General features: G+C 40.5%; 1 protein-coding gene across 1 annotated transcript; it reads left to right on the forward strand.

The window, feature by feature from the left end:
* Positions 1-24,533, forward strand: ugt8 (UDP glycosyltransferase 8). The gene is made up of 6 exons (XM_031302760.2): positions 1-236; positions 5,147-5,979; positions 12,341-12,483; positions 17,670-17,746; positions 20,792-21,011; positions 21,227-24,533. Exons 2-6 carry the CDS (start codon positions 5,149-5,151, stop codon positions 21,606-21,608), a joined length of 1,653 nt encoding a protein of 550 aa, XP_031158620.1. The 5' UTR covers positions 1-236; positions 5,147-5,148; the 3' UTR covers positions 21,609-24,533.
* Positions 24,534-25,765: the final 1,232 nt, after the last annotated feature.

The following is a 25,765-nucleotide window of genomic DNA, read 5'->3' on the forward strand; positions in this document are numbered from 1 at the left end:
ATCTCGCACACTGCTAGTCCCGCCTTTCACCGTCCCTGTGAGAGGGACTGGGAGTTTAATGTTCCCTCTGCTCGTCTTCGATACTCGGGGACACATTTTACTTTACTGTCATTTTTTCCTCACCACTTTTTGTGTGTTTGACTTCCTCGACACTTTAATTTGCGTCCTCGAAAATTAGACCTTGCCTACTGCAGTATCACCACCCCACCTGACCCGAGCAACATTCAAGCCACAAGGTAAGGTAAACACACGCGAACTAAGTGCGTGACACAACAGGTGTATCGTAAACTCAGCCTGGTTTACAAAACATCTTTTTCATACTTTTTTCCACGCTTATAGTTCCAAAGAGTAACTTGATATTATTTAAGTTGACAGCAACTCTACCGTGTTGTTTGATGTTTTTACTGAACGCTCAGGTGAGAAGGTAGAAACCTCCTGAGAGCAGGCGTAGCCAGGTTTCTGTGTTGCGTTCGTGTCCTTTGCGAATGGATTGATTCGGATATTATTTTGATCTTTTATTGCATCACCATGGGTATATTTTATTAGGCCACAGTTTTACTTTGATATTTTTGCATTGCATCATAGCATTTTAAAAGCGTTTTTACATGCTATTTTTGCTTTCTGGATTATCAGATTTAGGGTTCTGTGTTAGACCCTGTTGAGCTTTTTAATTGCAGATATTTTAATTGCATATTAAACTCCAAAAAAGCCACACAAGCAAACACTGTCATTAAACACCCCCATCCTGCCAGGCTGTAGGCCTAATGGCATGCGTTTACAGTTATTATCAGAGTTTTATTTGTGATATAGAGATTGTACACACAATTGTATGATTCAGTTACAGCTGTTAGGAGGTAACTGCTCGATCTGAATCCCCAAATTATGTCCAGTTGGCTATCCTATATGATCTGAAAAGTATAGACGCACTACACTCCAAAGCCTATTTCGCCTAAATGCAGTGCTTCTTTTTGCTTCTTACACCAGTGCACCTGTTCTGCTTGTTGCACCAAACCTAAAACAATCTCCAGACATGTTTTTGTGGTATTGCTTGAGCACTCAAACTATTTGTGTTATGAGGTGTGCCTTTACCCAGAGGTTAACCTTTTTTTTTTTTTTTTTTTTTTACAGTAAGGGATAAAAGGATAAACCCATCTAAAAGGAGGCTGGCTGCCACAGTTGGGAAATTGTGTACTCAAGTATTAAGGTTGTCAATCCTAATTTCATGATAAATTTCATTTCAGAAATTACCATTATGGACAGAATATATTGTGTATGGATATTTTACTACTTTTTACCTCTACATCCCTGTTTGCAACCGTTCCTCAAATTCATCAGTGCTTCTTTTTTTTGCAGTGCATTAGGTTAATGAGATACTGTGGATGGTTACTGGACACCTTGCTGCTTTGTCTCAGTCCCTTGCTTTATTTGTTATACCAACTGTCAATACTTGGTAAGACAGAGCCTGTCGTACCTGTTCTTGTGTGTCGATGGTTGTGTTGTGGCGGAGGTAAAGAGAGTACAAAGTCAGCAGGGACATGTCAAGAAATATGGCAGATAGGTGGAAGGAATGTGGTTGAATGTCTATCTGGTCTGTAGAGTTCCATTGAAAACAGCATTGGACTGACTAGAGTTAATGTGAAATTGGGTTCCTCATGATGAAAGCCCAGTAGGCAATTTTGCAATGATAATTCAACAAGTAGGCTTTATCTATATCCAATATAAAATGCTGATGATAGATGCTTAAAGTTATAAGGGCATGCAGAGAGACCATGTTGCCATTATAAACAGCTCCTCTTAACCCTTAGTTTGGCAAAGTCAAGTGTTTTTTTCCGATTCACTTTATTTTCCACCAAAGATCTAAAAGCTTAATTTAACTACAAATTGCTCTGGGCTCCACCATTCATGTTTGATTTAATAACATACTTTGAGCTAATTAATGCTAATGTGACACATGCACTAGTCTTGCCAATCTTGGCCTTTAAGGGACATTTTTTCTTTTGGGCGGGGGGGGGACATTTTAGGTCTTTATTTTAGAGGAGAGCTGAAGTCATGAAAGGGGAGATAGATGAGAAATTACATGCAGCAATGGGCCACAGGTCGGAGTCGAACCTGCGGCCGCTACGTTGAGGAGTAAACCTCATATATGGGCGCACGCTCTACCAGGTGAGCTACCCAGGTGTTCCAAGGGGACAACATTTGGATTATTTTGCAACAAGCAAACCTAAGATTAGTTACGCTTTATTTGAAAGATGTGAGGCAGAATAAACTGCTTGGACTGAGTTGTGTTAGACTTATCATCAATTCTTGGAAGTCATATCTCCCCTCTCAACAAGGTGCAATGAGCTAATAAACCCCCAATGTGGAAGCAGCAAGGCTGCTCCTCCTGCTGCGCTTAACCAAGAAAATGTTGGTCCAGATTATAGAGTGATAGTCACTGTATAATTACCTTCTTGTGTCACACTAAATAGATTTAAATAGCTTCATGTGAAAGTTGTAATTGGTTTGATTTTCAATATTATACAACTGAAAGCTGCGATACAAGGCATTTAATTTGAGATGATAGCAGCGATATGATCTAGTTTCTAATTATTTAGATTTTTTATTATTATTTACATTTTGTTTGTTGAGGCCTAAGTGGTTTTGTTTTGCAGTTAACTCATCTGTGAGGTAGTTTTTACAAAATCTTTTGAGTCTGAGTTTGAACTGTCAATATAAAGCAGACCAGTATGGCGAAAAACGTGACCTATAACACACAATGGCACATTTGCATAATGATATAAATGAATGTCATTAAGAAAATATGTAATTTGTTTTTATCATGTATCTATTATTGTTGATACTGTATATTTAAGGAGAAGAAGATGGAAAAAGGATTGAAAATATAAAAGGTGAAAATACAGTGGATGCAGAGTAAAACTTAAAAAGAAAGTATAAATATATTTTGCTGTTGGCTTTTGCTTGTACACAATATTTATGAGTTGGAGTTAATAGACTCACAAGTAATAAAATAAAATAGAACAATAAGTAATGTTAATATGATATGCATGCAGGTAGAGGTATTGGTTGTAAATTTCACTCGGCTATAGGTTCAGACATTTGTTTCACTAATAGTAATGTAGCTGTTAAACTGATGTCTCATATCACAGTATCAAATTGATATACCTCCCAGCTCTAATCTGCTTAAAGTAACTTCCTTATTTAACTTTAAAATATGTTTCTTTTTATATAAACTATTGTGCCTCATTCATCTCCACTTTGTCTTCACACCCATTTCGCATCCTTTAATTCTCTCAATCCAGATCATTTCCTCAGCCCTCCCTGTGCGCAGGGTAACCAGACTCCATTGTTAGTAATTTAAGTCATGACGCATCACAGTCCTTGGTAGACAGTGGCTGGTTTCTATAGTTACCGCCAACAGTCTGGGGCTGAGAAGTGTTTGTAACGATATCCTCAGGACAATGCTAAACAAAATGGTGGCCACATTGAGTCCTCTTCCCACCAGGCCTCAGCTTTGTCACATACAGCAAACATCTCCTCACTATCCGCTAGCTGCCTGTCCCCTGAACACACTGTAAAACAACGCAGTCTCTGTAGACAGCCCAGGCTCCACAATGGGCAACAAAAACAAACTGCGCCAACCTGCACCACGAAACATAACAAACTGTTCCAGCCAATAACCAACAAGAAGGATTTGGGTGTGGGGGTTTAGTGTGCGGAAGGGAGGGGGAGGTGACGGGATGAGGAGGAGGGAAGGGCGAGCTAGCCTCAGTTTTGTTTGACAATACTTCGAACGTCAACAAGAAGTGACGTCACCCAACATCGCTTAGAGCACCTTTAAGATGCTATCAGGAGATGGTCAGCGGAAACATTATGGGCCATGCCATTTGATATAGATTCAGACGTAACCTAAAGAGCTATTACACGACGATAAAGCGTGATGCAAGATATATCTTGTGCGGCTGAGAGACTACAACTACATACTGTTCTGAGGATCGCAGGGTGCTGCAGCCTATCACAGAACACATTGAACGAGAGGCAGGCTAAGCCCTGGACATGTTGCAAGTGTGACACATACAGATGCAGAATCACATCCACACCTACAGGCAGTTCAACTGTCCTATTTCCCTAATCTTCAGGTCTTTAGACTGTGGATTGAAATCCACACAAACACTAAACCCCACACAGGGAACAGCAAGGTTGGACCTCTCTCAATTTATTTATTTGCTTAACTAGGTGTATGTTAAGGTTGATTACTTAGTACTATGCTAACACATGTGTAACAATTGTGCAAGATCCTTCTTTACAAGCCCTCAGTACATCAGTTTATTTTGGCCTTGTCTAAAGTTATGAGCAGATAATCTGAAGCACCATATTTAAACAGATGTATGCTATCTCCAACATTTCAAAATGAGAGCTTGTAGGCTACACATTATGTAAATAGGCCAATAAATTAGTCTGCTGTCACACTGTTATGTTGTCTTTAGTTAAACATTTGGAGTACTCATTTTGCTATTAGGCACAGACACCAAAGTCACAGTCACACTTTGATCATGGAGTATCATTTATACATTTCCCTACCAAAGGTCAGTACATTTGTGTGTAACCCCCTGTGCAAGGAGAGCATGGGTTAGTCATTGTAAATTAGGAGAACCTGAATACTCATTAGCTGTCCATAAAGAGGTGTCCAGGGTTGATGATTAATCCAAGTTAGAGGGAGAGTGTAGGCATATCGAGCACAGGCTATGACATGGTGGCATGATAATGGTTCTTTGTGGTTGCGTTTGTGAATAGAGTTGCTGGAGGTTAAGAGTGACGTTAGTGCTGCTACCCACACCATGTCAGTGATGGCTGTGCACAGATTGAGGAGAGATGAAGAGGTGTTTAGAGCATTACATTAATTTCCAGAGTTGCCTCCTTGCATCATGGGTGACTGAAAAATGTGGCCCCATTTTCCCTAAATAATTCTCAGTATTAAATACATAATGGCTGTATGAATAATTTCTTTAACCCAATACTAATCTAGGATGTTTCTATACCTGCTGAGCAACATTGATTAATATCTGTATTATGACACTTCTTTGTCCTCATTCCTTTGTCCTTATTGAAATGTCAGGCGTTAACATTGTTCATTTCTTTATAACTTCAGCCATGCTTCTACCCTCTTCACTACTACTCCTCCTTGGCCTCCTCACCTGGAGTCCCAGTGCATCATGGGCCGCTAAAGTGATCGTGGTCCCACCCATCATGTTTGAATCACACCTCTACATTTTCAAGACGCTGGCCACGGCTCTGCACCAGGAGGGCCATGAGACCCACTTTCTAATTTCAGAGGGTCGTGGGGTGCCCCCTTCCCCTTACTACCACTTGCAGCGCTACCCAGGAATCTTTAACAGCACCACGGCTGACAATTTCCTCCAGTCAAAAGTCAGCAACATCTTCTCAGGCCGCCTGACATTTCTGGAACTGTTTGATATACTTGACCACTACTCTCAGAACTGTGATGCTGTCGTTGGCAGTGTTGAGGTAATGACCCGCCTCAAGGAGGCCAAGTTTGACCTGCTGCTGGTAGACCCTAATGAGATGTGTGGTTTTGTGATCGCTCATATCCTGGGTGTGAAATATGCCGTGTTCAGCACAGGCCTGTGGTACCCTGCAGAGGCGGGCGCCCCAGCCCCACTTTCATATGTACCCGAATTCAACTCATTGCTGACAGACCGCATGTCTCTGGTCCAGAGGATCGCCAACACAGCTGTTTACCTGGTGCAGCGCTTTGGAGTCCGTTATATTGCATTACCCAAGTATGACCGGATTATGAAGAAACATGGAGTGAAGCCTCAAGTGGCTATGTCTGACTTGGTGCAGGGCAGCCGGCTGTGGATGCTATGCACTGACCTGGCTCTGGAGTTCCCCAGGCCCACCCTGCCACATGTGGTGTACATAGGAGGCATCCTTACCAAGCCCCCCAATCCACTTCCACAGGTGAGAATTACTGAGAGACACACAGGCAGCTGACAAGCACATGGAGAGATTTGCAAAGACAGACAGAAGTTTTTGTGTCATGGTTGTATGGTCTCATGTACAAGAGTGTAAGAGTAGTAGATTATCAATGGCAAATCAAGTGAGAAACTTAAAATAACCAGACGGCAATGTCTGTTTGTGGCTAATCCAACTAAGTAAATACATGACACATCAAGGTACTTCAGCACATTGATTCAAATGTCATATACAATCCATAAATCAGTCCTGGTCATTAATATTAAACATTTCCCACAGTGGCCTAATGCACCCAGAAAAAGGAGAAGGGATAGTTATTACCCATATGGAAAATTCTCTGATGTCAGTATGACTGGAACATAAAATGAGGGTACTGTGCCATTGGTGACAAAAGCACTGCAATTCAATGGCGTATTCATGGTAACAGAGTAACAGGTAACTATGACATTATGCAAAAGTAGTATGTTTTTTTGGGCAGGATGGAAAGCCATATTGTTGTGCTTTACTCTGTCTTCACTCAGAGAAGTTTATCCTTTTTGAATTACATATAAGTATAGTTTCGTGCATTTACACATTTGTCTTTTTATTAGACCATTAACCATCACACTTGCACACATGAACGTTTCAGGCTCTGCCTTTCTCAGTATGTATGTTCTGTGTGTGCGCCCTAAAGGACTTTGATATAAAAGCAACAGGAAGAACTTGTTCTTTCATTTGTTTTATTATTTTTGCATAAATCTATCAAATTTCTACCAATTGTTTTTTATTGATTAATGTCAGTTAATTATTCATGTTTTTTTTGTCATGTTTTGGGCAAAAGTGGTGGTAACTCTTACCTCTTACATCTAGCTGTAATAATTCCAAATTTTACTGTACAATTAATTGTCTCAGAAATAATTGCGATTAACAATATAATTGTCTCTTTCAGTCAAATTTAAAAATATTTATTTATGTATTACTTTTTCAAAAATATAAAGTTTTGAATGAATCCCAGTATATATCTTTTGGTTATATCACTGTAATGTGACCCAGATAATGTAAAAACACAAGTACACAGCCTTTGAAGTAAACCACGCTTCTTTATCATAAAACATTGAATTTATTTCTTGAATGAACATAAAATTGACAATTACAATCACCAGTCATACCTCTTAGGACCTTAGCTAATGTTAGCAATTAATTGCGGTTAAACAAAGAAATGTCGGATTACGTAAAAAGAAATTGCGATTAGACAATTATGTAACAATTGTTACAGGCCTACTTACATCCCATTCAAGAGAACATTTTTGTTAATGGGCGGAATCAAGCCACCACTTTTGTCACTCGTGTATGATGAAGCTCTTTGTAAGTTCACATACAGAAAATACACAAACACGTTTTTCTTCGTATTATCTCCCCTCTCCTGTCTTAACAGTCTGACTGAGTTTCAGTATGTTTTGTATCTACCCTTGCTTGTCCCCATTGTCTCGCCTATCATTAGTACCTCTTATTATCAATCCTGCTACAAAGCGATCCTTTATAGGCGACGATGCTGGGGTGAGAATGGGTTTGGGTTGGACGCGGTAGATTTTCAGCAGAGAGGGAGGGGAGTCATGGAGAGCAGAGGCGGGTGGTGACGGGCGGGTTAGTCCAGCGTCCGGACGCTGAGAGAGCGGGCCGCCGGTATCTGCTGCGGGGGGTGTTGGAATGCCACTTCAGCCAATAAGGAGCATTGTGGCCTTTTTGTGTGGAGGGAGTTATAATAGAAGTGGAGGGAGAACGAGGCCATTGTTCTGGGCAGAGCTCTGGGGACACTGAGACTCTTTTATAGGTTCACTGAGGCTGCGTTGTAGGGACAGTAGGGCTGCGCTGCTGGGACACAGAACCCAGTGTACCCCTGATGTTGCTCTGTGCCAGGGCCAGCCTTAGCTGCCGCAGCTGGACCATTGGCCTCCCTCCCTCTACTTGTCCTCCACTTCTATCCCTCCAACATGGCTTCTCCCTCACCTCACACTGTCAGTCCATACATTGTCACTTACCAGAAGCTGCCAAACTTTGCTAAGATATGTAGACAACTCCTTTGAGTGAAACCTAAAACAGGAACAGGGTGCGAGGAGGAGGTGGAGGAGGAGGAGGAGGACATTGTCTTTATTCTTCCAAAGGCGTGTCATGTTTTCACTGCCTCACGCTGTCAGTAGAAACTGATATGTACCGCAGGCCTCCTTCCTTTTCTTTTGATTTAACTATTGTGCTGACATTTAAAATGTTCCAGAACCTTTTTGATAGACAAAAGCTACAGTATACCAATGAACATAGGTAGGATAGTTAGCAGATGTAAACTTTTACATGTTTAATCATGTAAACAGTGCTCATGGGGTTTTTAGTTTTCCAATGAGATAGTTGTAGTTTTCTTCCCTAACTTTAACCCTGTCACCCAACTTCATTAAGGAAATGATGACAAAGTAATGTGATAAATTGCATTTACCTCATAGAGATGTTACCATATTAACCAGTTTCAGACTTGCAAATACTGTTCATGTCAATATCTAAGTTGTAATTACGACTGGGAGCTCTCTGATATATCCGACTTGGATCTAAATAAAGGAAGTGTCTCAAAGCAAACAAACATGGACACATTACATGTCATTTAGCTGAAGCTTTTATCCAAAGCGACTTACAGTTGCTACATATGTAAGAGGCCGCACACCTCTGGAGCAACTATGGGTTAAGTGTCTTGCTCAGGGACACATTGGTTGATGTATCACAGTGGGAATTGAACTCAGGTCTCCCACACCAAAGGCATGTGTCATATGTGCGATATACTCTCATTTAATGTTAACTTGATGAATGCTCATCAGTTCATACCTCCACTTCTGATTATCAATTGTAAGATTTGGGGCTATTTCTTCTAGAGAAAATAGGTAAAAACAAAAGAGTTGTCAGTGAGGTCTGTGGATTACTCAAAGTAACAGGGATCTTGTTTCTAGAAAGACCCGCTGCTGTTGCGTTTTCTTTGCGCATCACAAAAGAAATTCACTCAGCCATGCTTTTCCGGTGCCGTCAGAGGTTCTGCCGGATGTCCCTCAATTTCAGCCAGATGTCCCTCACCTTCCGCTTTCTTTGTGTTGCCATTCTAAACTCCGGTCGATTTGGGAAAACTTCCTCCGAGCTAGAACCAACAATCAAATTATATTCATCTTTTTTTTGAGTAGAATTCTGATCACACACTCAACAGCCGTTTTAATTCCAGAGCTCGCCTCCCTACTTGCACATGTTCCATCAAAACAAGTTCCTTCCCGAGGCTATTTTGCAGAGGCACCGTTTCTGCGTCTGGCGCTTAGTGCCGCCCAAGACGATTGTGATTGGTTTAAAAGAAATGCCATTAAACCAGAGCATGTTTTTCTCATATCTAGGAATGTTGTCACTCTGACAGGTCTGTCAATGCCCAGTGTTGGGAGTAACGGCGTTTAAGTATAACGGCGTAATCTAATTAATTACTTTTTCCCATCGTTGCAACAGCTACCATAGACTGTATATAAGAATGGACCAACAGATCCCGTTGCTCTGGACGGAGACCAGTGAAGGCCTTTAGAAGCACTTTTCCGGTGAGCGCTGAGCGTTACTGCGCAGCCTCCAACTGAGAGAAACAACGTAAATGTGACGTGAGCAACGTGTCTGAAAGTTGGAAGTCTTCTGGTAGCTGTGCCAAGAGAAATCTCAATAATTCCCAATCTTGCAGAGAAGGAGAGCGTAGGTATATGTAAGGAGATAACATGGATACAATACAATTATTGCTAACTAAAATGCTAGTTAACATAAGTAATTAAACTTAAACAGCTAATGTAAGTCCAAACTGCCTTCTCCTGTACTATACGGCAATTCCTCTACTATGCGACAGTAAATCGCGTGGTTATGACACAATCGTTAGCCTATTTTTACAAAAACGTATACTATGGATCCATAACGTGAGGTACAAGGTAATGGAGCCTTTTATACGTTGTTGTGTTTCTTTATAAATAAACAATGGACAAATAAAGTCTTTAAACACTTCAGATGTAAAGTTATTCGCTGTCAAAGTGACGTCAAAATGAATGGCAGTCAATGGAATGCTAACGGGGGGTGATCGCTTTGTAGCATCAAAATGGCGCCATAGGAGATTCGAGCTCTGAAGCGAAGCTTACCCCCTTGACAGCTACCAGACAAGGGGGTAAGCCTATCCTTGGACCGCGAACCTCCTATGACGCCATTTTAATGCTACAAAGCGATCACCCCCCGTTAGCATTCCATTGACTGCCATTCATTTTGGCGCCACTTTGACAGCGAATAACTTTACATCTGAAGCGTTTAAAGACTCTACTTGTCCATTGTTTATTTCTAAAGAAACATGACAATGTATAAAAGGCTCCATTACCTTGTACCTCACGTTATGGCTCCGTAGCAGATGTTTTTATAAAAATAGGCTAACGATTGTGTCATAACCACGCGACTTACTGTCGCATAGTAGAGGAATTACCGTATATAGTCAGTTTCGGCTCACATTAGCTGTTTAAGTGCAATTACTAATGTTAACTAGCATTTTAGTTAGCAATAATTAGCCTGTGCCTATGTTATCTCCTTACATATACCTACGCTCTCCGTCTCTGCTAGATTGGGAATGATTGAGATTTCTCTTGGCACAGCTACCAGAAGACTTCCAACTTTCAGACACGTTGCTCACGTCACATTTACGTCGTCTCTCTCAGTTGGAGGCTGTGCAGTAACGCTCAGCGCTCACCGGAAAAGTGCTTCTAAGGGCCTTCACTGGTCTCCGTCCAGAGCAATTGGATCTGTTGGTGCATTCTTATATACAGTCTATGGCTCTGACTACCACTAAACACAAGACCGCGACAATGGCGACGAGCCAGGGAAATTCAAAGGTAGCGTTCTCGAACTGGAAGTACCGGCACTACTTCTCGCTCATTGAAATTAAAGCCAAGAATGTTTATGTAACATGCACGCTATGCCCAGGAAAAAAGACTTTATCCACGTCTGCCTCAAGCAACTTGAATCTTATGAAGCACCTCACATCAACACATGTGTGCTAACACGACACTTGTTGCTGCTGCTAACCCAACCCCAAGCCCAAATGCAGCTAGCGTGAGCTCCAGCAAAGGAGACGGAGCCACTCTGTTAAAACAAGCAACGCTCGATTTTTCAGGTCAGCAACAGGTGACCAAGGCCGAGCTGAACACATTGATTGCAAGGATGTTATAGAACATAATAGCGTTATAGAACATAAAAAATAACCTCACAGTTACTTTGCTGAGTAACTAATTACTTTTACAATGTGGTAACTGAGTTACTAACTCAATTACTTTTTGGGAGAAGTAATTTGTAACTGTAACTAATTACTTTTTTAAAGTAAGATGACCAACACTGGCAATGCCAGACCACCGTTCCCATAATACACCAACATTTGTGTAGTTTTTATTTTTATATTAATTAATTTATCAAGGTAATGCACACAGTTTTCATTTTGTACAAATGAAGGGTTTGTGAAAAATGGTGATCTTTTGCAAAAATATGCTACTGTTCAATTTTTGCATTTGAAGCAAATTGCAACAGGCAGCATTTCAGATTGGTTGCTTTATGGACTTTCAACATTATTTATTAATGTCAGAATATCAAATGATAATGTGTTATGCAATACTAGGCACCAAATTGCAAAATGCAAGCTCAGCACATCCTTACTTGCAGTTCTGAGGCATTAACTTAAACACATTTAACAGCTTCATGCATTAGACATTCTGTGTCTTGCTTGATAAACTTCTACTGTGGACATTTTTATAAGTTCATGGATTTGAATTGAATTAGTGTAAATTTAGTTAGTTTAATTTTAAATATTTTCACCAGCTGCAATATGATACGATGGCACTTGTTAAGGGGGTTTATAGTCTGGGACTCTCTGCTTATATGCCTTTTGCTTTTCAAATTACAACATAATTAAAAAAAGTGCAGTAAGATCTATGACATCTCACTTTAATTTATCTTTAACAACAGTGTTCAAAGTTTATGCGAAGGGTCTGTTTTATTGGTGTCAGCTATTTATATTTAATGGGTTAAAATTAATCTGAGATGGAGCCCAGCTGTTAAATTGCAATGATCACATTATGTCTCCAATGTGGGTTATTTGAATGCTTGCAAAATACATATGACTGAATCTACTATGAAAGAAGGGACTGGTGAGGTAAAAAGGGAGGAAAAATATGTGCTTCATAGCATAGTAGTGTTTGCATTGTATTGTTGTAAATCTTTTCTCAATGGCGAAGAAACAATGTATTTTGCTCTTTTTTGTTGCTGTCATTATCTTTTTCTCATATTCCCACAGGACTTTGAGGTGTGGGTGAATGACACAGCGGAGCATGGCTTTGTGGTTGTGTCATTTGGAGCTGGGGTCAAGTACCTTTCCCATGACATTGCTCACAAACTAGCAGGAGCCCTCGCCAGGCTGCCCCAGCGTGTCATCTGGAGGTAAAGTATCTTTTTTTCTCACTTATACAGGACACAGCTGTCACTCTGACAGGTTTTCTGGTGAGCTTCAAGTTACTGGATTTCCTCCAGTCGGCACTCTGGGGCCTCTGAATGTCAGAGGATATCAGAATTTTATTTTATTACTTTATATGCAGCCCCATAATCAGCTATGTTACTGCTGTTCAATGAGGCATTGTAAAATAAAGGCAGCACGTTGTTCCTCGGTCTTTGTTTTTAGACCAATGTCCATGTTACCACCTCACACTTGTTTGAGGGTGTTATCTGAGGTCATCCAGTTGATTTAATTTAGCAAAGTCACATAAGAGTGATTTATCCAGAACATTTGCTCAGTTAAACACACTATTCGGTGTCTCATGAACATGCAAACAAATAACGCATGCTTGTGTTATGTCTTACCCCGATTTTCCACTGGGCGCGTCTGTGCTGCGTCTGGCTGCGCCGTGGTTTTGTTTTGTCCTCCGCCACGCGCCATACTACACCAGGAGCGTCTCAGAAGCGGAGCGTCTTGCTGCCTGACCCGCAGATTTTATTGTCTCTACAAGTGCTTTACAGAACAATCCTGTGTTTATTAAGCTAGTATCTACTTTCCACTCCATGCACTCCTACAGTTAAACTCCATGCCTTCTCTTTTCTGGCGTTGTCCTTATAAAAAGGATCTGTGATGTCTTATCCTTGTTTTTCCACCTCCAAGATGAATCTCTCGTGGGCCATGGCAGTATAGGAGACAAATACAATATTGGGGGGTGTGTTTTGGTAAATTGACTGGATGACTGTGTCACTTCCTGACCGGCTGTCTGAACGGCCAGCGGCTCGCGTGAAAATAGACCTGGCGTGTATCTTAAGCAGAGCGGAGAGCCGCTTCACGCACACTTCTGGGACGCGGCGCGGCTGGTGAATTATCAAGAATTGATTTGAATGCCCGCCTTGCTTGCGGGGGTCGTGACATGCCCACTGGAAAATAGGGTTTAGGGTTCCTGTTAGCTACAGTGGTGTGATAACATGACATTGTAGGTCATTTGCTGCAGCCATGAGGCAGGCTACATGTGTCTGTGATGGGGAAACTAAAAATGTCGCAGTATCTGTGCATGCATGTGTCCGTCACAGTGTATACACCATGAATGCAGATGTTCGTGTTCAGGATGAACTCATAACAAGAGGTCCTTCACAGTTTGTGGTTGCCCAGTTAGAGAGATAGGTGTGATTTAAATGGTTGGTTATGTAGTGACACTTGTAACATTAATGATACACTGACTATGACCTGAGCAGGAAACGAAAAATAAGAGAAGGGGCAAGTGGGGCTGATAGAGGAGAAAAGAAAAAAAGTGACTACTAGTGTCACAGTGCTTTAAAATTCCATCCATGAAACTGTTAATCCTTTACTCTTATCTCAGTATATTTAAGAGATTGTGATTCATTGACCACATTCACATTGTTTTTGTGTCATTTCTGTTCCATAGAGGGCAAAGGACTAGTTAATTAGATTAAAAACTGACTGTCTTGAAGTTGCATAATCCTTATGAGACAATGCAATTTGTTTATATAGGTATATCTTTTCTGGGATGTCCAAGGAATGCATAATTAAGAACTGCAGGAACAAAGCCATGATCCTAGTACATATATACATGCGGCTCCCAAACCGGACTTTTTTTTATAGGTATATGGTGTAGCTGGGTTAATATTTAAGTAATCTTTTTTTTTTAAATCGTTTTTTAACTGCTCTTTAATGTTTTATGTAAAGCACTTTGAATTGCCCTGTTGCTGAAATGTGCTATACAAATAAAGCTGCCTTGCCTTGCCTATACATGAGAGACATGTGCCTGTGTGCAAAGGTAGGTGAAGGTGAAGGTCTTGTACAAACACACTACACAATTTACAATTATGCCATAACTGATAGCATGGCTAAGTAACATTTGTTATGTATCTCTGTGCCAGATAATTACTGTTTTAAAATGTTTTTATTTGGATTATACTGTAGATTTCAATTCCAGTTTTACTGTAGTTATTTTTTAAGCTTTTTTAGTTTCAGTTCAGTTTTTTTCTTCTATTTTGTTACAGTTTTAGCTCTAGTTTTAGCATTATCCCAAGCACTCCAGTTATAAGTTTAATATTTTATGTTATTATTGACCCAATGGAGATGGATTACTCAACTTTGAATATTGTTGACAAGGGATCCTCTTTTTTCAGTTAATACATTGTAACCAATAATAGATTCCTTTTTTTTGTCATTGCACATCATTGTACAACAAAATTCAGTAGCAATCCTAATGATGCATTGGCACATATCAAACAGTAATTAAAATAAAATAAAATAATAATAAAATAATAAAAAATAATTATAATATATATATATATATATATATATATATATATATATATACACACACACATTAGGGATAAAAACTATGTATTTGCTGTGACCTATAAAAACAGTAAAATAGCTGAGATATTGCACTTCTGGATATTGCACATTTGCTGAGTTGTAGTGACCCTATATACAAGTAATACAATGGGGAGTAAATACGTACATAAAAATATACAAAGGTGCAGTTGGAACTAATTATCAATCACGTTGTTCCATTAAATTTCCTCCTGGCACAGTGTGTGACATTCAAATGTGTGCAAACGAGTGCAGTAGTTTACAGACATTTTATTTCTAGACTGCACACATGACAAATAACATAAAAATGTTGGATTATGTTCAGAGTTACCCATTAATTGACACCTCAAAGAGAGGTCAGAAGAATGATCATGTGAGTTGGAGAAGCGTGAGGATATGAGATAAGGAGGAAGGAGACAGAATTAGAAAATGTATTGTTCTTTTTTTCCAGAAAAAAAAATTAATACATTAGTAGAGGATAATATGAAGTTGATATGAATCACAAGGCAGAGGAGGAAATTAAGTAGGTAAAGGTTACAAAGATGACAGAGATTTACTTAATTAGGTAGGAAGTCTGTTGGCGGACAGTAATTGGAATATAAATCAACCATTGGGAGCTAATAGGGAGAAAAATCAAGCTCAGGTGGACTATGGCCCCTTTAACACAACCAAAGCAAAAATACCCGCACTCTTGAACTGTTCCCATTGTATTTGCATGTATTTACTAAAGCCTTATACCAACATTTGACCCTGTATGCCTTAATTAACACAGGAGTAATTTAAGTGTGTGACTGCTTATCTTCATTGGTTGTCTGTACTCACTTTTTGTGCGTGTGTCTGCAATATTTGCAATTTTTTTTGCATGGAAAAGAGAATAGGAAGCACTAGGTAGTGTATAGAGCTGGGGGAAAAGCAGCATACCGTGGCATGCTAGGAGCAGGGCTCAACAACAGACACTCATATGACTGAATTTGTGGGTTTGGAGAACTCCATGCATTTTAGTGGCTAGAGCTGGGAAAAATCCCTGGTGCGATCTAAGAGGATAAGATTGTGGTTGTCAGAGCACTTACCAGATTTTTGGGCAACAGGTATTGTGTGTTGTTATGAGGGGTGCTGGAGTTGCCTTGGCATGCAACATGTGTGAGTAATAATTTGTGATAATTTGTGTAATTTGTAATCATTTTCATTTTAGTTAGGAAAATGACAAAAGCTAATCTCAAGCACTGACTGTTCACAGGAAGATATCAGATAATGATCCTCCACATGGAGGTATCTGACCAGGTCTATAGGTGAAGTGAGACAATGATCTTAAACTTGTAGCTACAGGCAGGAACCTCTTGTAAGCCCCAATACATTGCATATGACATTGAATGGTAATCTGGCTTTCAGTGGCCCTGCCAAACAAATGGAAAAAGGAAGAGGGCTGATGAGAGGGACAGGGACCAGGCCAAATGAATTGTGTCATTGATAATTGGCTGCATGAATGTAGGCTTTGATTGGCAGGACAGTGAATTGGTGCTTTGTTGAAGAGAGAAAGAGAGATGAAAGACTTTGGGTTTGGGAGGGAAGGAGACAGAGATGGACGGATGGGGGTCGTAATGTTGCATGCATATGTATTGTGTGCTGCATTTGTTGGAAAATGCTTCCGCACACACAACCACAGACACCAACAAACATACACACAATGCTGTACACATCCACCACTATCCATAGAAGACAAATGGTTGAAACCTAAATGTCTGGGTGAACAAGCGAAGAACTTTTTGTTTATGGAACAAGATATCACTGTTGAATTCCCCTTTGTTCACTTTCTGCATCATGTAAATATTGGACTCAATTTATTTAGCCCTCTGTATATAGTATCTGTACAGTATATATTGTACCCACTATACATATTGTACATCCGCTGCCCTCACTATGCATGTCCCTCATGCTGAGAAGTATCACCAATGAAAGAGCAACATTTGGTACCTATTTAAGAGTACAACACTGTATTCATCTAGTAGAAACACGAATAGAGTCCACAAGAGCAAAGGTAAAAAGAGTAAAATACATAAATTAGCCCAACAGAATGTTCTATTAGCAACACATTAGCCTCAGACAGCTAGTATAATGGCTATCTTGGTTACTAATAAACTGATAGCAGAAAAACTAAATTACAGGAATTGTTTAACATTTTGGGAAATACAGATTCACTTTCTTAAATTCATGGAAATTTGTGGTAACCACCCCCTGTAAAACACGTTGATGTCATTTTTACACTTCGGTTTTTGTACAGATTAAACAAATGAGATATAGCGTGATAATTAGTGAGCCTTGGAGGTACTTGTATGTGGCCTTTGTTAACCCTTGGACAGAGCCAGGCTAGCTCTTTACCCCTGCTTCCAGTTTGTGTGCTAACATGCTAAGCTAAGCTAACTGACTGCTAGCTGTAACTTCATATTCACTGTGCAGACATGAGTGTGGTATCGATGTTCTCTTTGACCTTTCGGCTAGAAAGCGAACAAGTGTATTATCCAGAATGTCAAAGTCTTCTTTTAGCAAATCAACAGTCACAAAACAGTTGAAATAAAAGTGTAGGTCTACCTACAGATAATGCTCCAACAACGGTATTTAGGGAGTAGATAAAAGACATTTGCACATATCTGACAGATATGAAATAAATATAAAATACTGTGTGAATATCCAGTGAGGGATTTTGTTGGCTTTCGCACACTGTAATGACATCATAATCTACTAAAAGGTAAAATAAAATATATCATCATTATTTTCTTTTTTTCTTCCTTAGATTCTCTGGAGTTCCACCCAGTAACCTTGGTAACAACACCAAGCTTGTTGATTGGATGCCTCAGAATGACTTATTAGGTGAGTACATTTCGATGACACCACATACTATACCCCTTTTATTTCTCTTATTAACAGTCAAACTGGCTAACTGGATGCATTGTATATAATCATATGAACTGAAATGTATTTGTCTGGATCAAGGCATGTTTAACACATAGCTGTTGTTTGCTGTTTTTATATGAGATGTTCCTACTGATGGTGTGGTGGACTAGGTTTTGTGTGGCTGGGTTCCTCCCATACCTACTTCCACCACAGTGGTGGGTAGAATGTGAATGTGTAAGCCACTATGTGCCTGTCAGGAATGAGAAATGTACAACAACATTCAGATATTGACAGAAAGCATTGTATTCTGCATTGGTGTAATAGCACCGTGGTTAGCCAAGCCTGTGAATACTGCGACATTACGCCTGTGTGGCTTTCTGGTAGGTCAGTAAGTGGAAGTTTAAAGGGACAGTTCACCACAAAACAGTACAACTTATTAAGCTATTACTGTGTTGCACCAAAGTGCATTCATTGGCATTAAATGTACATTTTTATTAACTACAGCATCACCATTCCTTCAAAATATAGTTATCATCACCAATATAAGTATATGTTAAATATATATAACAGTTGTGGGTTAGTTTTAACTGAAGCATGCTCTCCAACTAAATTTATCTATTGAGAGGAAATAAACTGGTTATAGTTCAAGTCTATGAGTTTCTGTGAGTAACTGTGTTCTCTTTGGATAGGAAAGTTGCTGTATATAAAAATTATTCCCCACCTGCCCCATACTGGGTGGTCTTTTTTTCCCTCCTCCAAGCAATTGGGTTCTCTACCAGAGGCCTGGGAGCCTGAGGGTTCTGCGCAGTATCTTAGCTGTTCCTAGGACTGCTATTCTGGGCAGAGATCTCAGATGTTGTCCCTGGAATATGCTGGAGCCATGTTCCAGTTTTGGGGTTACAGCCTTGAGTGCTCCAATTACCACTGGAACCCATGTTGCCTTCACTTTCCACATCTATTCTAGCTCCTCTCTAAGCCCTTAGTATTTTCAAGCTTCTAGTGTTCCTTCTTCTTGATGTTGCTGTCACTTGGGATTGCTACATCTATCACAACTGCCTTCTTCTGCTGTTTGACGACCACCATGATGTCTGGTTAGTTAGTCCATCAACATTTGATCAGTCCCACAGGATCTTAACTCTGTCATTTGTCAGCCACATTTAGAGGTGCCTTCCAGTTTAACCTTGTGACTTCATTTCACAACTTACACTCATTACACTATGCCAGCCACTTGGTTATGGCGTTCCTAGTCTCGCTTTGCCAGACCTTCCTGCACAGCGCTGCGGAGGAGGGCCTGGCGAGTCCATACAGCATCCCGGGATGGGAGAAAAACATGCTCTGGTTTATAAACCAATCACTACCGGTGCCGCTGCAAAATAGCCTTGGGAAGCAACTTGTTTTGGTGGAACGTGTACGTTCAAAAGTTATTTTAATCGTGCAACAGAAAACTCATATTGGACAGATAGTGCAGCTAGCTGTCTCGTTTTTACCCTGCAGAGATCTGAGGAGCAGTTAACCATAGTCCTCACATATCGACCAGAGTTTAACATTCCAACACAAAGAAAGCGCAAGGTAACGGACATCCGGCGGAAAAGAGTGACATCTGGTGGAATTTCCCGGAAGTGGAACCTTGTGGATTTAGACTATGTTCCATGTATGCTGTACCTGCCTGCATCTTACACCCCGCTGTTTTGTGTTGGACTGGCCCCGGCCTCTATTGATGATGTGCTTAGCCCCTGTACTTGTGCTGCCATGATAAGTACCTTTGTGCTATCTTTCAGACCAGCCTTTTCCAGTCACTGGTATGATTTCCCAGAATCAGCCACTTCTTCCATCTGTCGGTGGTACATGCCATGCAGGGGCTTGTCCTTCCGTGATGGTTCCTCTTCTTCCCCTGCCTCTTCATTTTCGAGTTACTGCTGCCTGAGATATTCACTTAGCAGGTCATCACTTGGAGCCATCTTCCTGACGTACTCTTGGATCTTTGTTGTTTCATCCTGGACAGTGTCTCTGACACTCACTAGTCCTTGGCCACCCTCCTTCCGCTTAGTGTATAGTATCAGGGTGCTGGACTTGGGGTGAAACCCTCTGTGCATTGTGAGAAGCTTTTTTCTCTTGCTATCAGTGGCCTCTATCTCTTCCTTTGGCCAGGTTATTAAACTGTATATATACTCAGCAAAAAAAGAAACGTCCTGTCACTTTCAACTGCTTTTATATTTTAAGAAAACTTAACATATGCAAATATTTGTTTGAACATTAAAAGTTTTAACAACTAATACATAAACTGAACAATTATCACAGATATGTGACTAACAGAAATGGAATGTGTCCCTGAACAAAGGGGGGGTCAAAATCAAAAGTAGCCATCAGTATCTGGTGTGGCCACCAGCTGCATTAAGTACTGCAGTGCATCTCCTCCTCATGTACTGCACCAGACTGGCCAGTTCTTGTGGTTGTTTTTGCCATCCTGTACCTGTCCCGCAGGTGTGATATTCGGATGTACCGATCCTATCCAGGTGTTGTTACATGTGGTCTGCCACTGCGAGGACGATCAGCTGTGCTTCCTGTCTCCCTGTAGCTCTGTCTTAGTACTCACAGTAGGGACATCTTTTTTTTGCTGAGTTTATATATATATGACCCTGATTGAGAGGGAAATTAATTTTTGCTGTGTTTTAGGTGAATTACATCTTTTTTAAATTGTTGAAATGGGTATAGAGAAAGTAAAGCTTTTACATTAAAATTCCTACCTTAATAAAAACACTGACTAGGTACTTAGTTAATTATAGAAATGATAGAGACACATACTCACACAGATCTTCTGTGTTCCTCTAACTGTAAACCGCTCTCCCCCCACATTCATGTAGTGGGGTGTAACAGTGAGAGACTGCTCAGTGTGCAGCAGTTAGTGGGATCTACAGTATAAACTGTAAATAATCTAGCAAATAAGGCACCCTGTCAAAAATGACTAATGAACATAATACCTACACATGGAAAATAACATCCCTCATTCCACCTGTCATCTAGGTCACGCCAACACAAGGGCCTTTCTGAGCCATGGTGGCCTGAACAGCATCTACGAGGCCATGTATCATGGGGTGCCGGTGGTAGGTGTGCCCCTGTTTGGAGACCACTATGACACCATGACTCGTGTGGCAGCCAAAGGTATGGGTATCATGCTACACTGGAAGTACATGACCGAGGAAGACCTCTACACAGCCCTGACCAGCGTCATCAAAGACACCAGGTTAGATGTATAAGCCTTGTATGCACAGTCACACACACACATGCTTTGTATATTAGTGTTATTGTTCATTAGTGCCATCTAGTGACCACATATGGAATCATCTTCATCTCTCTTTCATATGGTTGTGCTCTCATGACTTTGTGCCCTCTAGCATGCCCATAAAGACTTGCCTCTTTATATCCTTGTTTCCAACCTCTGTCTCTCTCCCTACCCAGGTACCGCCAACAAGCACGTACTCTCTCCAACATTCACAAAGACCAGCCAGGCCATCCTGTGACCAGGGCTGTCTACTGGATCAGCTACATCCTACGTCACCACGGTGCCAACCACCTGCGCTCCGCCGTATACGAGGTGTCCCCCTACCAGTACTTCCTGCTGGATGTGATTTTCACTGTAGGGGCTGCCTTGGCTCTGATCGTCTTTGCCCTGCGACGGTTGGTAAGATTGCTGAGGGGGAAGGCTGGGGACCAGAGCAGAGGAGGTAGTGTCCCCAGGGATGATGGTAACATGGCCAATGGACATTGCCATAGCGAGAGCATGGCCAACGGGAAACACAAACGCAATGGCTCCTTGAAAATCGAGAAAAAGCTGAATTAATGTTTTGAATGACCAAAAGGGATGAGGAAGAAGTTGCCCCAAGGACTCAGCTCTAGGTTTAGTTTAGTGGGTTAATAAAACCTTTGAGAGAAAGCTGTTCTTAGGTCTGTGTTGAGAGGCAACTGCTACTCAGAGTGAGCACGATGCTATAGGATACACAATGCATCATGTGGGAACAGAGCAAGGCATCGGGTGCTCAAAATCTGTGTGTGTGTGTGTCTGTGTGTGTCTGTGTGGGTGTATGTGTATGTGTGAACTGAAGCAAATTTAATGAAAACTAATAAAAGAAGCTGCAATACAACACCAAATTGGAAAGTCATTGAGGATCAAACACAGGAAAGACACATTGGGAGGACATTGTTTTTTCATGTGCGTCATTTCTCCTGCAAGTTCCCTGTTATCTTCCTGGCTTCCTTACCAATGGAAGGATGATGAAGAAGGGAAATCCTGAGCGCCAACTACTCATCCTCAGAACAAAACAAGCAAACCAATGGATAACTTTTGAAATAGTTAGGATTTAATGTTTTTAACTGCAAACTCTGCTTCTACGTGTGTCTGGTAACCTGTAAATAGAGGAAACATCTTGTCATTACTGTACAAATACATTTTAATGATGGAGCTTTTTAATCTAATTTTTAATTTATTTCATGTGTCAATAGTGTGATAGCATTATGGTAGATGTACACTCCCTCGTCTAAGTTCATATTGGTGAAATAAACAAAACAAAGACTAACAGCTTCAGTCATTATAAGTCTGCACAGGTCTATGCTTTCTGCAGTTTAATCATCCACAGTATTCATGGCGGTCTTGTTTCAAACTAATCAGAGTGTTGAAAATATTTTAAATTTCTCCCTTTTCACACGGTAGTGCCATCCTGTGACTGCACTTAGCTGTGCAGCGCCACATTATCTCCTGACTGACAGTTTGCTCTGGTAGAGTATAACTTAATTGAACTTTGTTGGGCTTATCAGTGTGAAAAGGGTGATCATGTTATCATCCAAATATATAATAATGATGATACCGGGGATACTGTGGATAGGCAGAGCCAGATCAGAAATGTGCTCAGGGATGAGTCAGAGCATTATTGATTTATGATGTCTTGCTTCGTTAGTCCCATATCTTCATTCTGCATCGTATCTCATCTATTTATTGATTAATAAGGATTCATCACTTGATTGTCATTTTTAGTGCTACACTTGACTTTGTGCATCATTCCTCTGATTCATTCAATAGATAATTTCTAACATACTGTATGTTGCAAATGCTAGTTTTAAGTTACACAGTTCAGGTAGAAATCCATTCATTGCTTCTCTTCTGCAAGTTAAAGTCTGTTAGATTAAGCTATGGCGGTCTATGTACAGTTAGACCTTATGTAGGTAGACCTTATGTAATTATATTAACTTTTGAATGTGAATGATTCACATTCTGTATGTTTCCTTTTATAATGCAAATACTTGTGTATGCTTGACTACATGTGTATGTGTGCTTGTTGCTGTTTTAGATGTGTGTGTGAGTGTATGGATGAAACAAGACAAATGACGTATACTTTAGCCCACAAACAAAAAACAACCACTGGCTTTTTTGCCATTCTTTGAAGTCACCATTCTAAGTGTATATAGTGTAATAAGACTGAAGTTGTCAGTAGCTGTTTTTATCATCTTATGTGTCAATCCACTCCACTTTATTTTACTTAATCAGATAGAGGAATGGTGTAAGGAGGGTGAAAGAGTGACTTAGTAGTAGACAACAAAGGTAAACCCAACTACTTCTACAATGAATAATACTGTGTCAAAAGTGACACTGATCCCTGCAGTGAAATAGTCTTTTCTTGAACCCCCGTTGAAGAGATCAAAGTACAGGGCGAGCTGGAAGAGGATCTTTGGAGTTTGTGGGGATTCAGTATCTTGCTAATGGACATTTCAGAAGGGCAGGTCCTCGTGGACAGGGGACATAAAGATCTCATTAACATGAGACTTCCAGTTGAACCACCAGGCCACACTTTCTGTATTTACCTCCATTGTTCCAGCAGCATAGCCCAGACATCTACGTTCTAACGTTTTAAATTGCAACCACAACTGGCATTCTAGCAAAGAGAGTTTACCAAATTAATAAAGCATAGCACATGGACAATATATGTATGTATTTAAAGGAAACAGAATAAATGCTATCACTTAACCTGTCAAAGTTGCTGAGGACTTAACATCCAACCAACATATATGCTCACAAATCCTGTATGATAATTGAGAAAAGCTTCATGATCTTCCTTTCCCTGTGAGCTACAAATACACTTGCACAGCCCGACCCCACCCTGCTGAAAACAGACTATTATACTTGAATCATCACCATTATCATCATCTATAACAAGTTCAGCTGTTGGGTATGGTAGGTAGGCCTGCAGGTGCTACACAAGCTATGAACAGGGTCTGGAGAGAAACAAAAACATTTTTTTCATTGTTTTTTTTTCCAGTATTGATGTTATAGCCTACATAGTTAAAGGTCCACCCATGCCCATCCTTTACTACTATTTTTATTGTTTCTGTACTTACTCTGCAGTCTGACGTGTCTCTGTTCTTGTGACGTTTACATTTCATCAGCTTTAAGTTTTCTTTGTTCTGTCTTCAATAGTGCACTTGCTTGTTCCATTTGTTCACCTCTTTGTCTTACTCGTGACTTCCTGGTGTATTCTGCTGTCATTGTATTCTTGTCTTTTTCTTCCTCCTCCTTCCCCCATTAAATACTAGATGTTATTAGATAGACAGATAGACTCACTCACATTTTAAACCTTGATTTTACTTTGATTTTAAAATGACAAAGTCCTAAATTTTTTTGTTTTCTTTTCTTCATGTGTATCCATGTTGTAAATAGAACAATGTAAACAAAAAACTAATGCTGAATAAAAAAAATACATATTTTGTTTGAAGAGATGATTGAAACTTTTTTCCCCCTAACCCTAACGCTATATTGGGTTGTCTCTATTTTTGAAATATAAATTTAAAGGAAAGCCAAGAAAACGTTGTACTGTAATGACTTAAGTATGTCTAACTAGAAGGGCACCCAGAGAGCGCAGACCTCCGCCAAGGCATGTCCTATCTCACAATTTTAATGCAGTGTGAATTTTCCCAGTCGTGAACAAATCTTTCCAATTATTCTGACACATGAATGAAGCACAAACACCCTATCTCACAATGAAAATCGGGTAATAATAATTATATGTGTCTACTCCTAGTTGTAAATGTTTTGTTGCATGTTATCAGTGCCATTGTACAACAATATTGAACAGACAAGCCCATACAGTCCTTGATTTTGAGACCTGACAAGCCAGATGTTGATTACAGATGCTACTAGTCTCAATTTGATAGGGAATGTATAGGTTTTCTGTTGGGAATTGTTACCATGCACCAAAGAGGTTTTGTACGTATCAAATTGTAGAATCATCTAAAGCAGCCAACTGCTCAGATGCATGCACACAAGCCTGGGGTGGATAGAAAGGGTTATCTAATGCTGTATGCTTGTGCTGAGTGAGGCTGGGGTAACAAAACACCCAGCCTGGTACCCTGCCTCGCTCACTGGCCCTGTTAATTATTCACACCGCCTGCAGGGGCCCGCAGACCTCACACACACACAACACACACACACACACACACACACACACACACACACACACACACACACACACACACACACACACAGTCAAAAGCATCTGCAGATATGTTTAATTTACGTTCTTGCAGTTGTTTTCTTTTGTTGTCGCTGGTGGCCAAATCGGCCACTGTTCTGTTAACTGAGACAGGAAGGGGGGAAGAAATGGAGGGCAGGCCTCTGCTGATGAGGAATCTGATATCACAGAAAGCATAGTGGGCATCATTCATGACATCCTCCATTCATTCTCAGCCACCCCTCCCTCCTCAGACCTTGTAAGTGCCTATTATCTACCTTTCCTCTCCACCTCAGCAGACAATCATCAGGAGCAATTAACCACTTTGTGTTGGACTAAGTGGGCTTACTGTATGGAGTAAGAGTCCTCCCTCTTTGCACAAGATCCAAGTGATAGATTTGTCAATAGTTTGACAACAGTGTGTGCTATAATCTTCATGTGAGAGTAAGGCTGAAAGGATATAGTGGGGATTTTATGTTGGACCGAGCTTGTGCATGGTTGT

The sequence above is a fragment of the Sander lucioperca genome, chromosome 4 (genome assembly GCF_008315115.2).
Source record: "Sander lucioperca isolate FBNREF2018 chromosome 4, SLUC_FBN_1.2, whole genome shotgun sequence".
In the NCBI taxonomy this organism is placed as follows: domain Eukaryota; kingdom Metazoa; phylum Chordata; class Actinopteri; order Perciformes; family Percidae; genus Sander; species Sander lucioperca.

Excerpts from the sequence above, each read along its gene's own strand:
- ugt8 (XM_031302760.2), top strand. The coding sequence starts at position 5,149 with ATGCTTCTACCCTCTTCACTACTACTCCTCCTTGGCCTCCTCACCTGG. Across the intron at positions 17,747-20,791 it reads GCCTCAGAATGACTTATTAG|GTCACGCCAACACAAGGGCC; the intron begins GTGAGTACATTT and ends CCTGTCATCTAG. Across the intron at positions 21,012-21,226 it reads AGCGTCATCAAAGACACCAG|GTACCGCCAACAAGCACGTA; the intron begins GTTAGATGTATA and ends CTCCCTACCCAG.